The sequence below is a fragment of the Coffea arabica genome, chromosome 7e (assembly GCF_036785885.1).
Source record: "Coffea arabica cultivar ET-39 chromosome 7e, Coffea Arabica ET-39 HiFi, whole genome shotgun sequence".
In the NCBI taxonomy this organism is placed as follows: Eukaryota; Viridiplantae; Streptophyta; class Magnoliopsida; order Gentianales; family Rubiaceae; genus Coffea; species Coffea arabica.
Window position 1 is genome coordinate 39,376,716 of NC_092323.1, and position 16,135 is coordinate 39,392,850.

General features: G+C 34.2%; 1 protein-coding gene across 1 annotated transcript; it reads right to left on the reverse strand.

Moving 5' to 3' along the window:
- Nucleotides 1-2,330: 2,330 nt before the first annotated feature.
- Nucleotides 2,331-5,823, reverse strand: LOC113700975 (4,5-DOPA dioxygenase extradiol). The gene is made up of 3 exons (XM_027221402.2): nt 5,492-5,823; nt 4,702-5,078; nt 2,331-2,655 (listed from the first exon to the last, which is right to left on the reverse strand). The coding sequence occupies exons 1-3, from the start codon at nt 5,789-5,791 to the stop codon at nt 2,463-2,465; spliced, it is 870 nt and encodes a 289-aa protein (XP_027077203.2). The 5' UTR covers nt 5,792-5,823; the 3' UTR covers nt 2,331-2,462.
- Nucleotides 5,824-16,135: the final 10,312 nt, after the last annotated feature.

Here is a 16,135-nt window from a genome sequence, read left to right on the forward strand (position 1 = left end):
CTCAATTTGCGTTTTCTTCATTTTTTCTTGCAGGTCAAGAAAGGAAGATTGATTATGGTTTAGAGGATAAGAGAGAGGTAACAGATAGATGATCAAACTCTAGGAATTATAAACTAAGATGTTCAACAGATGTACTAAATGAAGACTATGCATTTAGTAATTGTAGATTTTAAAATTTAGTAAATTTTCGCAAGTTATAATCAAAATGTCTTATATTTGTGGGAGAAATTCACGAATATGAGACATCCAATTGCAAATTTGGTCTATGATTCGGATTTAGGGCGTGACATTAACACACTATGTCCTCCTCGTTGTCCTTTGGAAGCTAGGTACAGCCGTATAGGTAGAGATTCTGAGGAAGTTTGCCCACTTAATTCTCTTTTAGTTTGAAATTAAAAATTGAGAGTAATCTTTTATTCCCCAATCACCAACCACCTATTTATATCCTTTCTTTTCAAAACTTATACTTCATCTGTGAGCCATGTTAGATGAGGTCTGACTTGTTCCAATCACATATTTTCGAACTAAAATTTTGACTCGTGCATTTAAGTTAATAATAAAAATTAATGAATTATTTATAATAGTTTTATGACAAAAAGTTTAAAAATAAAAAGAATACTATTTTAGTATCTAATTGATATTATATTTGTGTATCTTATGTAAAACCTTAAAGTATATTAAAAATATATATATAAAAAAAGATTACAAAGACAGTCGAAGAAATACCAAAAGCAATCAGATACAGCATCATACCCTTTTCCTTGTCACGTAAATTTTCCCGGTCCACGACTCCTCTCTTCTCAATACTTGTCTCGTCAATACCTTCTTCCTCACCTCTTTAGTTCAACCTCTCACATCCTTGCAACCTTTCACCTCACCCCTAAACCCTACATTCTTTTTGCTTTATTCTGCTCTCACCCATTTGTCCTATCTCTGATCTAATTATACAATTTTACTTATTTCCACCTATTTATAACTGTAAATAATAGCATATTTATTTTGACTTGTCCATCAACAAGTATGGGTTTGGGTCGTATGTAATTTAATCGGGTTCAAATGGGTGACCGAATTAAATTCACGAATTAGTGGGTGCTAAATGGTAAATTTAGATCACATATTTAAAACCTATTAAATTAGAAGTAGATTCAAACTCAATCATTTGTGGGCTAATTTAAATAGTACCAATCCAATAATTATATTCTAATTATGTTCATTTGGCTTTCTTTTCCTCTTCTTTAATTTTCATTCCTTTATTTCTTTGTAAATTTTATCCTACTTCCTTCATCCCTTTCATGAAAGTTTAATAAATTTCTTTAGTGTTAATTGATTTCTTGCATTAACACCTAAATTATTTTTAGATTCTTGGTAGAGTGAAAAAAAATCTAAAACTCACTATGATTACCATTTCGGATTCGTCTATGTAATATTTTATATTTTTCTTTTTATTTGGACAAAAATTTATTTAGTAACTTAATATGTTTGTTATTTTTTTATTACAATGATACACTATTTTGTTGCTAAACCAAATTAATGTAGGAGAAAATGTAAATAAAATCTTTAGTAGTAAATCATAAATGGGTAATTGGATAACTAAAACCCATCTGGAACCATATCCATTCATTTCTCATCCAATTATCTATTATTTCAAAGTTTTTAATTTGACTGGTGGGAAATAAAAATAAATGGAAAATCAAAAAAAAAAAAAGAGAGGATTGGAAGCTATTGAGGGGTCTACACTAATTTTAGCTATGGAGTCCTAAAATTTTAAAGATGTGATTTGCATTTTGGGTGTTCCAAATTAGTGGATTAGGGTCACGTTGATATGGCAATTTGAAATGGAGGGAATGAATAAGGTTCACGAAAACATGCAATGCCAATTTGAAATGGTGAGAAGTTACATTGATAGTAACTAACGCTGTCAAATAGTCAGATAAATATTTCTGAACTGAATTAAAAAAATTTATTCTAAAAAAAGGAATTGGAATTGTGGAGGTGTGTGGAGCCTTGTAACTAACCCCCTCTCTCTTCCCTTCAATACATATAGATATAAATTTGCATATGAAACTCTTGCTCAAGATGAGGTATTCAAATTGCAATAAGTCTCTAGTTTTGAGAGACCACACCATTCCAACTGGCTTCCATTCTTCATTTAACAACTATTATCAAAATATTATTTTCAAATTAATGACTTAAAAGGACGTGGAAGTGAGTTACTAGATATCAACTTCTTGTTTCTTATCCTTCCTTTTTATTTGATAAAATTCCCCTCCCTACATTTACCAAGCAAAAATTGCAACACACAGTTATACAGATTCATCCAACACACATAATTGGCAGGAACAAACTAAAGAAAATGGATGGATTTTATTTGGTTCTGCCATTAAATCATTGAATACATAATCATCAAGAGAACATTGCTGTAGAGACAAACAGAGAACTAAGCAAACTTGTACAATATTCATTTAGATTGTGGAAGTGAACTTAAAAGAGGAGAACGAAAGGGTATGAGCGAACCAACTGCTATGGATGAGTTCTGCTTTTGCATTTTGACCTGCTGCTCCCATAGCAATATGTAAAGGATAAAAGTGATCCGGTTCTGGATGTGCAAGTTTTCCATATGGGGCCTTCTCTAGGTAGTGGTTAACATCTTCAAACCTATGGCAGTAATGTAAATATCTGAATATTTTTGTAGTAAAACAGAAAATAAATCCCAAAAGCTTAATCACGAAGAACTAGCAATTACAACGAGGATTGATTTATGTACCTGCATTTTTGTATCCCAAACGGATGATAAAATAGTACTGTAGCATATTTTAGGATATAATTTATGTGAGATAAAAAGATAATTAGAAATTATGTAGAAGAAATATTCATAGAAAATATAAAAAATTTTCTCCAAAATTCACAATTCAAACAAGGCCGATTAGTTTTCTTTCTTAGATAATACTCACTTTCCGTTTCCCATATGCCACATTGAAACACTTATAAGCTTTATATTTATCAATCTATATGATAAGGGGATTGCAAAAATTTTGGAACTTAAAATAACCTCTCCCCTCCCATTTATCAATGTATACATCTTGAAGTAGGGGGAGGAAATTGAAATTTTGTAGTAAAAGCACAACTTCTATCGACACTTTGTTGACCAAATCACAAAGATTAAACTTCTGTACATATACAATAATGTGTGGCATACCATTAAGAGGTGTTTGGTACATTTCCAAAATTGGAAATGGAATAAAAATCATAAGCCCACAACGAGAATGTGTGTGTGTGTGTGTTTTATTCTTTTTCTAAAAAAAAGAGGATCAATAATGAAATTAACTCTACCTAAAAATCATGACGTAGCAATCATACATGAAACATCTTATTAACTAAGTTACTTTTTGTCATCAAAAGTGGAATGAATTTCTCTCTTTCTACTAAAATGGTCAATCAATATGAAACTGAAACTACAGAATGATAATGTTCAAAATTTTAATACTTCTATTCCCATTGAACAACTCCCACATTGGTCTTCCAAATAATAGGTGTGAGTATTGTAAACTCTGACACTCACTTTTAATACCCTTAAGTTATTAAGTTAAATTATTTCTCAAAACTCCTGTTGATCTGTCATTATAAATCACCAATTCCCGCATACTCATATGGTAGAAACCTCTATGGTTTCCTTGATTTGTCCGTATTGAACACAAGAGATCCTTGTTGTGTCCCACCAAGGACTAGCATCATCCGGTTTCGCTGATAATAATTGTCATGACAAGATAAGCACAAGTAGTATAAATTAAGTTGTGACGAGCATACCACGCATAGATATTTTAAATTCAAAATAGAACAAATCTTTCTTTGTCAAATAAACAATAAGACAGTCAGGAAAACTATCATTAATTTGTTGTGTGCATTCTAAATGCAACATATATTGCCTCTGAAATATTTTCAAAATCAGTTACTTGTTATAAACTGTGACCCCTATAATTTCTAAGTATTTCTTTCGGTACACCTATCAGCCAAAGGACATTAAGTTTGCTTTCCACGCCAATCTGTGGAATTTGTCTCAAAATGTACATATTTCGAGTGGTTGATGACAAATGAAAGTTCACAGTAACGAAATTGTATATATGTAATGCAACTACTTCAGAGAGTCCAATCAAAGAGATCATACTTGTCAACTTGCATATACGACTCGAGTCTTAGTAAACAAGTTCAATTATTTGAGTTCCGTCTTTACTAAACCAGAATAGTGTTCTAAAATAGGTTTGAATACTTAGCTTCTTACTTACATCCTAGTTGCACATCTCTTAATGTTTCGACGTGAGATTGAAGTATCATACTCATCGTTTGCCATTTTAAACACTTCTTACATATATACATGAATGACATGTTAGTAATTTTTAGTGTTGTACAGAAATGAACTAGTTTTATGTCTCTGCACAAAAACTACAAGTGATTAAAAAAAAATTTAAGCTTTAGAATAAAGTAGTAATTTGGACATTTAAACTAATGTATTGTGCTATGTAGTGATTCAAACATTTGAATTTAATGGCATATAACCCTTAGGTAAGATGAGTTAAATTTGTTAAATAATAAATTAATTTAATAATCTCAAAAAATAATAAATGTCAGAATATTAGAGACCTTCTAGAATATCTCAACTAGTGAGTAGGTATATAGATAGATAGATAGATAGATAGATTTTATTACCTGCCGCTGATAAGGGCTTCTTTGAGCCAATTGTCAAACTCTAAAGCCCAGGAAGCAACAGAATCATCTTTGTTGTCAGGTCTAGCAGACTTCAAATTGTGAGTGGCAGTTCCTGAACCAATTATCAGTACTCCTTCTTCCTTGAGAGGTGCCAATGCTTTTCCAACATTATAATGATGAGTGGCATCCTGGCTTGTTTGGATTGAGAGCTGGCAAACTGGGATATCAGCCTCTGGATACATGACCATCAATGGAACCCATGCACCATGGTCCAAACCACGCTCTTTATCCTCGTTCACCTGCTTGAATCCAGATCCCTCAAGCAGCTCTTTCACCCTTTTTGCCAATTCTGGTGCCCCTGGTGCTGGATATTTGAGCTGTTGATTTGAGAAAACAACAAAAGAAATAATGGTTAAATAAAATAATTAGGATAAATTACTTATAACCCCTTGTGATTTTACATAATGCTAGATGACCCTCATAAGGTTTCAAAATAGCCACATAATCCCCTATAATTTTATATAAAGTGAAAAATGAGCGGAATGCACGATCAGGTATGGCCTTTATACCAAACGCACTCTAAAAGTGCGTGTAATAAAATCTTAATTTCCATGTAACACTCTTATGGTTTTAGAAATATCTACTTTACGTCATATGATTTTTGTATTTATCCAAATAATCAACCTATACTTTTATATAAGGTAGTCAAGCCATCGATTAAATTCAAAAAGAGATGAATGTCAGAATTTTCTAGCTATCCCAAATAAAAAGGTAAACGAAGAAGATAAACCTGATACAAGGGCTTGGGAAAGTTGTGGAAGTCATAGATGGTGTCATTGTTGCCATGGATGACATTAACAGTAGGCTCTGACGTTTCCCAGTGACTGGAGATTATCAAAATTGCTTTCGGCCTTTGATTCAAGACTTTTTTGGCAAAAGATTTTAAGAAATGCCTTGGGAGAAGGGAGTCATCAACGGCAATAGCTGGCGTTCCATGAGATACGAAGAAAGTTTCATTCAATGCCATGACAACTTTTGTTTGCTTTTCTTGAAACTTTGGACCAACTGATCGGATGTTATACTGCTCCATGTTTTTACCATTTGATCGTGATTCACATTGGAGAATATTAGGCTGTTCTTCTTAGCTACAATCATTGTGTTAGTTGCATAATTTTTGTTTTGGATTATAAGTTTTAAGCTACATAATATCCTACCAACTTCATTAACAAAAAGGAATTTTTTATTTGGTCCTGATTCTCATTAGAGAACATTAGGTTGTCCTTCTTAGATACAATAGTTTTTAATGCAAAGAAAATGGTAGCAGTTGTACCAGATTATATCAAATAAAACTGAGGATTGCCTTACTGTGATCGATTTGCGAATGATACGAGTCAATTTATTAATGCAAAGAAAATGGTAGCAGTTGTACCAGATGTTATTAGGCTAAAACTTTTGGTTCAGAACTCCAACAGGCCCCTATCTTAGGCTAAAACTTTTGGTTCAGAAAAGTCTATGATTCTGAGTTGTGTATGATATATTGATGACTTCGTCAATGACGTGCCATCAAATCAAATTTTGATTCCCCCTTCTCTCTAGAATTTTTTTAGTCAAAATCTTCTTCATTTCTTCCATAGAAGAGAGACCGATCAGGTCTTTTCCAAGAGAAAAGGAGCACTCTCTTTAGTTTTTAATTTCTCTTATTTGAATAAATTCTCTTTTAGGGTTTTCTAGTGAGAAATTCTTTTCTCCTAAAATCTCTTAGTAAGCGTTTCTTCTCTCCTAAATTGTTCTAATGACAGTTTTATTCCCTCCGGATTTTTCATTGTGAGAGTTTATTTAGTTTTTATCCTTTTTTTGTGAAATTTGAGATTTTGTAGATTTAGAATCTAGTGTCTCAAATATAGAACTTCTCTATTATTGTCAGATCTAAATTTCTCTTTGAACTTGCACTAGTTTTAATCAGATCTGACTATTAGAAGACATGCACAGATGTATTTTTGGGTTACAATGATTCATCTGAATGGAAAATATATAAGAGTTTCAATGTTATCTTTATTTGTATTGATTTCTTAGATTTTTTATAACTATTGATTTTAGATCTATATGTATCTGTATCATATTTGTTTGATGTATTTTTGCAATTAGTGTAGATTTATTGAATGAAATGATTTTTTTTATTCAAAAAAAAAAAGCCTGTGATCTATAATCAATTCCCCTGATATTTTTTTTTTAAATGTTGGAGTTATCAATTATTGCATAACTTCCTATTGCAGAATGGTTTTGTAAGTACAGTCTAAAGGAGACTAATCAAATCGAATTGTCTCGTATTCAATTTTATTTAATTTTGACTTGTTTATTTACCGAATGGATTTCGAACGAACTTTTATTGAACCGAACTCCAGTCAAATTTGAGTAGTTTGAAATTTTTATATATAAAATCTACTTTTACACTAATTGAGCCAAATTCAACCTGAGTTTGAAAGTTAATTGAATATAAATAGTTGCCTGAATTAAGTATTATTCTCCTCTCGCATGATGTGAACCTGATTCTCCAAAGACTGCTCGAGAAAAAATTGAATTGATCAGGTAGCAGAAGAATCTATTTTGACCAGATTATGGAATAGTAATTACCTTGTTAGACCTAAACAAAACTCGTCTCTAGAAACCTAGTGGATTGGTTATCAGCTTGAAAGAACGAGATGATGTAATCACCTTGCCTTAAACACCACAAGTATCAAAACTAAATACTTGATACAGTTCAAAAAGAAACTCACGTTCCATCAAGGAACTCCATAAAAGGAAACAACTCATTTTTATTAATTTGGTTTGTGTCTTTCTTGATGGCTTATGATCCAATTCAAGAACTTGTTTCTTTCTTCTTTTTTTCACCACGGATCAGATTCTTTTCTCTTTTTTTTCTTTTTTTTCTTTTTTTTACAATTCGCCAATTGAAGGAAACAAGGCAGCCACAACTTTAAGTTCAAGACAATGAACTTAGGGTTTACACACTTCATTATTCCTTTCTCCAACCGATGCAACTTGAGAATTCAGTGCTGGCTCAACACACTTTCCTTCAAAATCTGCAAGAAAAATACAAGAATTAGGACTAGTAACATGCTCAAAATAAGGTAAAGTCGATGAATGAATCAAAGTTAAAGAACAAGAATCAAAATCTGAAATTCCCTCTTTAAGATGAATTTGGATTGACTCTCCAAAGGTGAGGACAGATTTGAACATATCCAATTCCATGAATTGACACCAAATTGATTTAACTGCTAGAACATAAACTCCATGGAAGCCAGTGAATTGTACAAGTGACTTTAAAATGGAACATTGCATGACTATCTCCACTTGAATTCACTTAATCTACACAAAAGAAGAAATACTAAACAAAGCAAAGGTAAGTTTGTTAGGAAAACAATAAGCTCTCACATTCTCATGCAAAATTAGCTCACTTGATTTTTCACTCATCTCAGCAGATTTTCCATCTCTTTTTTTAGCTCAATGGCCTCAGTTGTTATCACTATGGTCGAAGCACACCTGGATCTTTCCTCACGCAATTCTTTTGAAAGTTTACTAGCTTTTCTATTTCACTTTCCTCAACTTTGACCTCATATGCACTCTCAAATTTTACCTCAAACTCAATTTTATCTTCCCACTTTTCAGTTTCAATTACAATTTCCTCAATCTTGGCCCTTTCAACTTGATTTTTCTTTTGTTTTCCTTGAAGAAGGCGTTGATAAAATATCCCACCATGACTCCTCCTTAGACAACTCAATTGCAGCCTTAGACTTTGAAGAAATTGATGTATTAGACTTGTTTTCCCTTTTGAGTGGTTTTTTCTCTTTTGGTTCATCATGATACGAAATATGGGCCGCTTATGGGCCATGTTTTGGGCTGCAAGAGATTGAATCTTTTAGTAATAGTTAGTAGTTTATTTTCTAGATTTCTATTTTATTTGCTAGGAATAAATTCGGTCCAAGACCTCATGTTGAGTTGGATCCGATTTATAAAGTCTAGGCTCACTATAACTTAAGTTGGTTAATTACCTTTTATTGGGTTATGTTGGGCCAGCTTAAAGCTTTCATTGGATCGATTATAAGCTGACCATTAGATAGTGGATTTGAGTAGTGGAATCGGGCCAAAGGCCTAGCTTAGCCGAGTTAGGGTTTTCAAGTCACTTTAGGTTTTCAAGTTGTAAGGCTATATATAGCCTAGGTTTTCATTCATTAAAGGACAATTCAGATTTTATAAAATATTCGTGAGTTTATTCACTCTCTCTTGCCTCAAGAGAATTTCCTTTGAATACTTGAGAATCAATCTCAAGCTGTTCATTGAACTTATCAATCAAGTAGTCTCCTTGATTGTGGCGTTCTTCTATCTTTACTTTTGGTTCACTAAATTTGCTAGTCTTGGGTTAAGGATTATCCTTAGTTCGTGGCTCGTGATTCTAGAAGGGTCAAAGTTCCGCAAACCCACTCAACTTGGTGTTCGTCTAGATCCGTCGCACATCAGTTGGTATCCAGAGCCAGTCGACGACATCAAGTATATCCCGTTGAGTTTGTTCGTAAGCTTTCTAGTCAATTTTATTTTGCAATTCTGGTCGTGTCTTCCTTTGTGTCAAGTCCGGTCATTATTACAAAAAAAAAAAAATTTCTGTCCGCCTTTGTTGTCTTGTTGAGTCACTCTTTGATTTCTTTTGCTTCGTGTCCACTTCGTGCATTACTTGTTGTGTGATTCTGTCTTGAAGCCTGCCTTCAAGTGTAGCCGTGTTTTGTTCGTTGCATATTCTGTTTAAATATCAAACAAAAAAAAAAAAAATCTGCGACGGCTAGGGTTTTCACTTGCAACTAGGGTTTTCCTTGGGCACAAGTTTCTTACCGAATCTGTCCAAACTTTAGTTTATTCCACCAAGTTGTTTTCATTAGTTTCCTAAACTGATTTTTGTGGTTAAACTTGTTTGGGGTTGGAATCTTGAAGAGGGACTACCATAATCTAGGGTTTCTTGAGTTTCTTGAAACTAATCTTGAAGTCTTGAAACTTTGATACATGTCTTGATAATTATTGGAGGATTGAAGGAGAACATTGGATTGACATTAAATTCTGGAATTTTACCAAAAAAACAGCCGAGTAATTGTGTGTTCTTAGAGTCAAAAAAAAAAACAGAAAAAGGAAAAGAGAAAAGGCATTCGGGTAGCAAACAACAAAGAAGGAAGCCGCACTTTTATTTGCCAAATTCTGTTTTGTTGCAATTGTTCCAACAAACCAGAAAATTACATCAAAAAAAAAATACTACTCAAAAGTTTTGACCAACCTCCTCTTGAAAATCTTGAGCACCTTGAGCCTTGATCACTTGTATCACCCGTTGAGATTTTTGAGGATCTTGACCATCTTGATTCTTGAAGATTTGCACCTCTCTTCGTACAAAAAGTTTCTTGTACGCTCTCGCATCCATACAGGGCTTTCTTGTTTTTGGAAAAAAATTCTTGGGGGATTCTTGGGCAAGCCGCTTGGGAAATTCTTGTGTAACATCACTTGCATTATCTTGTGAAGCCATTGCCTAGGACCAAGAGTCAAATCTGTCCTTGTGTGGAGCAAAGAGGAGGGGGGCCGAATTGTTTGTTGTTGAGGGAGAGTAAGGGACGAAAATTTTGGAGGGTAAGGATCGGCTTTAAGAAGAGGAAATTCTGGGAATTCTGGAAAATTTAGAAGCTACCAAATCTGGACAATTTTTTAGGAAGTTCTAGCCGACTTTGAGAGGGATTTAAGAAGAGGAAATTCTGGAATTTTGGAGGATAGTTTCGGTTAGAATAGGAAACTGCCAAAATCTGTTTGGCACTTGGTTAGCAGCCGACTTTAGGAAGGGTTTAAGGAGAAGGAAATCTAGAATTTTCGTGGAAACAATTCTGCTTTGGTAAGGTAACAAAATCTGAAAAATTTCAGCGGTTGGGAAACTACCAAAACTGTTTTCACTTGGCTTCCTAACCGACTTGCAGCGTAGTTTAGGAAGGCATACTTTTGGAAGTTTAAGGAAAAAGGAATCTGGAAATTTTGGGAAAGCCGACTTTAAGGAGTACAACACCTAACTTGGTTTCCAAAATCAATTAGGAAATTAAGTAAATACTTGGGAAACTCCATCATTGTGCTTGGACATTTCTTTTTGTACATCAATTTTTTTTCCTCGTCCATTCCTTATCGAATTCATTACTTGCGCTTTCCGTTTCTACTCTTGCTTCTTGTTCCTTTGGTACAATTGGATACTATTGATTAAGGTTTGCTTGAATTTCTTTGAGAAAATTTCTAATTTCTTCAAAGGAAACAATCAAGTAGGCTTGAGGAGTGAATTGGTGAGATCATTAGAGTGTTTTAAACACTTGAGGAAAACACGAGAGTGAGCGAAACACGTAAGGGAGCGAGTGAGGACTGTTCTACTAATTTTTGTTGAGTTTTGCAGGTAATAAAAGTATGAGACAAACGAATGCTCAACTGGAGCTCCACCATCTTGTGCCTAAAGGAGTAAATACTGTGGCATTGCGTGAGATAACTGAGCAATTGGAAATCATCAAAGCTCAAAAACATGATTGGTTTTATACACGTTGCCATATCAAGGATAAAGTTTGCAGCTTAGCCATTGATAAGGGTTGTGAAGTTAATCTCGCAAGTACTGTCTTGGTTGAGAAATTGAATCTTCCAACCATTGATCATCTTCGCCCTTACAAGTTGCAAAGTGATAGTGGTGATATTTGGATTACTAAGCACACACTTGTTCCTTTTCGTATTGGTCAATACGTGGATGAGGTGTTGTGTGATGTGGTTCCCATTCAAGTGACGCATGTGCTGTTGGGACAATGGTGGATGTTTAATCGAGAAGTCAAATATGATGGATATACTAATAAGTATTCCTTCACATTTAATGGCCGTCGTACCAGGCTTGTGTCGCTTAACTCTAAGCAACTTTGTATTGATCTAGCATACATGAAGAGTGAGCATGAGCGTTATAGTATGAAGAAAGAGCTGGAGGAGAGAATTGTGACTGAAGAGGTAAAATTCGAGGGAGTTGAAAAGGAGAAAGAGGTTGAGAATAATGAGGGGAAAAAGTCAGCTACTGAGCATGAAAAAGAGATTAAAAATTCTAAGAGTAAGCTGATTGTGAGAAAGGATGTGAGATCATATGTTTTTTCTAACGATCTTGACTCTACTTTGTTTAGTGTTTCTACTTTTATGCAGGTTAAGCAAGGAAAAATTGAGTTGATCTTGGCATGTTCTATGCCTAAATCCATTGGTGAATATCAAACTTTTCATGGAGTTTGCACCTTAAGTGTTGTCTCTCTTTGTCATCCACTGATGTTCAACGTCAACCATGAGCCTGATTTGCTTGTTGGGAGGAATAATGAAGTTTCAAAGGGAGTTTCTACACTTGAAACTTGTTATACATTTCCTTCTTATTTTGTTGGTGACAATCCTTTCCTCATTGGTCCAAATTCTGATTCCTTTCAACCTGGTTTTATTCTTCAATTTGAGGGTTCAAAAGCTACCTATCTCGATCTTGTTCCATTTGTGCAAGATAGGCCATACCCACAACAACTTGCAATGAATTTTGTAACTTTGCACAATCATGTCCGAGACTTTCCTAGCCTGATTGAGCATCACTATGAAGATCCTTATCTTGTGAATGTGAATGGTAAGCTGTCAAGTGATTTTATACCTACAAATCCTAATCGTGTGATTTATTGTGTAGGTCCAAATTCAACCATTCATGACACAATGCTGATTAGAGAGCTTTGGAGTGGTTGGAGCAAAGCCTTGAGTTTCCCATGGCGGATTGTGAGCATTTTCAAGCTAACCAAGAGACATGTGCACCGAATTACAATAATCATGACGTATGCAAGTATCATCCATTCTAAGAGAGCCAATATGTGGAGATTTGAAGTTTCATACTGCCAACTTTTGTAGTACCATTCATTTCCAAACACGATTTGAGGACAAATCTTTTTTTAAGAGGAGGGGAATGATACGAAATATGGGCCGCTTATGGGCCATGTTTTGGGCTGCAAGAGATTGAATCTTTTAGTAATAGTTAGTAGTTTATTTTCTAGATTTCTATTTTATTTGCTAGGAATAAATTCGGTCCAAGACCTCATGTTGAGTTGAATCCGATTTATAGAGTCTAGGCTCACTATAACTTAAGTTGGTTAATTACCTTTTATTGGGTTATGTTGGGCCAGCTTAAAGCTTTCATTGGATCGATTATAAGCTGACCATTAGATAGTGGATTTGAGTAGTGGAATCGGGCCAAAGGCCTAGCTTAGCCGAGTTAGGGTTTTCAAGTCACTTTAGGTTTTCAAGTTGTAAGGCTATATATAGCCTAGGTTTTCATTCATTAAAGGACAATTCAGATTTTATAAAATATTCGTGAGTTTATTCACTCTCTCTTGCCTCAAGAGAATTTCCTTTGAATACTTGAGAATCAATCTCAAGCTGTTCATTGAACTTATCAATCAAGTAGTCTCCTTGATTGTGGCGTTCTTCTATCTTTACTTTTGGTTCACTAAATTTGCTAGTCTTGGGTTAAGGATTATCCTTAGTTCGTGGCTCGTGATTCTAGAAGGGTCAAAGTTCCGCAAACCCACTCAACTTGGTGTTCGTCTAGATCCGTCGCACATCACATCATATGTTGATCTATTGCGAGAACCTTGACGCTCCACAGCTCGGTTATGGTTATGAGATTTCTCAATCAAACGAGCTGATTTGGTTGAGGATGAGCTCTTTTTAGATGTTCGACACAAACTCCTTTGCTACTCCTCATATTCATCACAAGTATGCTTATATCGTTCATATGCACACAAAGCATTGTAACGATCCGTCTCCTCCTTGAGGGTTCGAAATTTATGGTTTGATACTTTATCACAACTAACTTGCATGGAACCCCTCCTCTTGAGAGATTCGTCCTCAATTCTATCAAACCTCTTATGCATGAGTTCAATTGACTTTTTAAACTCCCCTAATATGGACTCCAACTTTAGTGTAGGGTCAAAGTGGTGTGAACTTCCTTTGGTGGTCATCCTTAACCTCCAAAATGGTTAGCAAAAACAAAACAAAGGAAAATTTCCTCAGAACACACCCTCACGTGTATTCACTCACACTCGTATATCACTCAAGTATTTGAGACAATCTAATAAGCTCACCAAGCAAATTCTCTTGGTCGTTGACCTCCTTATTCAAAGGAATCAGAAATTTCTCAATTATTTCAATGACTTATCCAACAACTCACAAGGAAATTGACGTAGATGAGATTTGGTACACTTGAGTGAGATTTGAACACAAAAGGATTGAGTTACACGACTCAAAGGTGCTAAAACAAGGCTGGAAGTTTTGAGATTTATGAGTGAAAGAATGAACACTATGCAACACAAAGAAACCCTAAACAACAAGGTCAAGATCCGAACTAGTTAGGTGTGATTGTGCTGACTTTGGACTAGATTTTAACTCACAAAAGAGTCTTAAAATCTTTCTGGAAAGAGACACCAAAAAACCTGATTTGATTTGGTGTTTAATTCAACCAAGAAAGACACAATACAAAGAGGATTCGAATTAGGAAACCTATGAGTCAAATTAGGAAACTATTTGACTCTTTATAAACCTAGACTGATTTGGACTATTTTGGACCATTGAAACTCGAATATAAACTGGAAAAAGGACTCAAAACATGATAAACAAATGGCTGGATAGATTAAGAAACTAAATTTGGAACACAAACAACTTGGCAGCATTTTTTTGGACCCTAGAAATACTCGGCTGGAATTTAGAAGCTTGATCCGAATGACCTTTGGATTCACCTTAGGAAAGTAAGATGCTGTTTTTAGGAGCTTTCCTAAGTGTATTTTAGGATTTTGCAGCTGGAAAATATATACCAAGTCCAACAAGGATTCTATGTCACAATTGGAAACGAATCCAAGTCACAATTGGTTTCCAAAACGCAATGCATCTTTACAACCTACAAAAATAAAAAACCTTTCAGCTTGATTCGAACCAGAAATTGGATATATATAAGCAAGTGTCAAAGGGAGTTTTTGCATTTAATTCCTGTTCTACACCTTCTTACCAACCTTTCTAATCAATCTCGAGCGATCCTTGATTGGATTAGAATCCATCTAATTTTGTACATAGCCTGATCAAGATAGATCCTTCTACTGCTTGATCAACTTGATTTTTTAAAACAGGTTCTTGTTGGGTTGAGTTCGCATCACCGCAACTCCCCATTATTCTTACAACTCCGCAATATCTCTTAACCGGTTCCCACTGTTTAGTGGTTCTCAATGGTAAACACAAAGTTGAAGACTAAATAAAACTTAAGAGTTGAAGTTTGTAAAAAAAAATTACTCCATTTTTAATATTTTGTGGAGGTAAAAATGCCGATATCACACTTCTTCTATTCAAGCATACAATGGTTTACGATTTTATCATAATATTATAAGAATCTTAGGGAAAATTTTGGGAAAGATTTACCAACTGTTAATCCTAGGTTAATTTGTTCTGCAAATTTACTTCAAAACTGTATATAAAAAAAATTACACTGCACGTTTGAAAAACCAACAGAAAATTTGCTAAAAGGTTCCCCAACTGGCCTAATTACTTGACAACCATGACAAATTACTTCTTACTAGGAGGCATAAGACGCGCGATGCGCGTTGGAATGAATAGAAAACATGCCCAGTTAAACATGGATTCATGAAATAACAACGTTTGGTGGATGATAATTTGTATAGTTAGTTAAAAATAAATATTCTTTAATAATGAAATAAAATATATACTTATAATGTATGAATTAATCTTTTCTATACTATCAGTAAATATACATTGACAGGATTACATGAATACCACACCTTCTAAATTTGAATTTAAGTATCAAATTTTATATATGTGACATGCATCTACACCTGATAGTATATACACTATTAGTGTATAAAAAATTTATCCATGTATGTGTGTGTGTATATATATACATTGTTGTCCTTTTGAAAAGAAATTTACAGTGTTATAACACGACATCAATATATAAATTAATGCCTTTACTACCATATCATGCTAATTCGAATACTGATGTAGCTTCAAACATATGAAAAGTTAAGAAATGTGGAGGAGGTTACAAGAAGACAATATACTAAGAGACCTCCAACCCATTGATCTTCTAGATGAAATATTAAATTATGGGATATGCCAAATAACATACACAAACATTTTAACTGGAACATATTTTGCACACACAAGTACTTTCACTAGAGCATGAGTTCCTAAGGCAGTGAATCGGATTGAAAGTGAAAGGCACCAAAGATTGGCAAATGCTCTTCGAATGCATTGACTTGAGTAGATATCACAATGTAAAATATCCATGCGATCACAGTCTTCTATTCAATAATTCAACCAAAAAAAGAAG

Excerpts from the sequence above, each read along its gene's own strand:
- LOC113700975 (XM_027221402.2), bottom strand. The coding sequence starts at position 5,791 with ATGGAGCAGTATAACATCCGATCAGTTGGTCCAAAGTTTCAAGAAAAG. Across the intron at positions 5,079-5,491 it reads TTCCCAAGCCCTTGTATCAG|CTCAAATATCCAGCACCAGG; the intron begins GTTTATCTTCTT and ends TCAAATCAACAG. Across the intron at positions 2,656-4,701 it reads GAAGCCCTTATCAGCGGCAG|GTTTGAAGATGTTAACCACT; the intron begins GTAATAAAATCT and ends TTACTGCCATAG.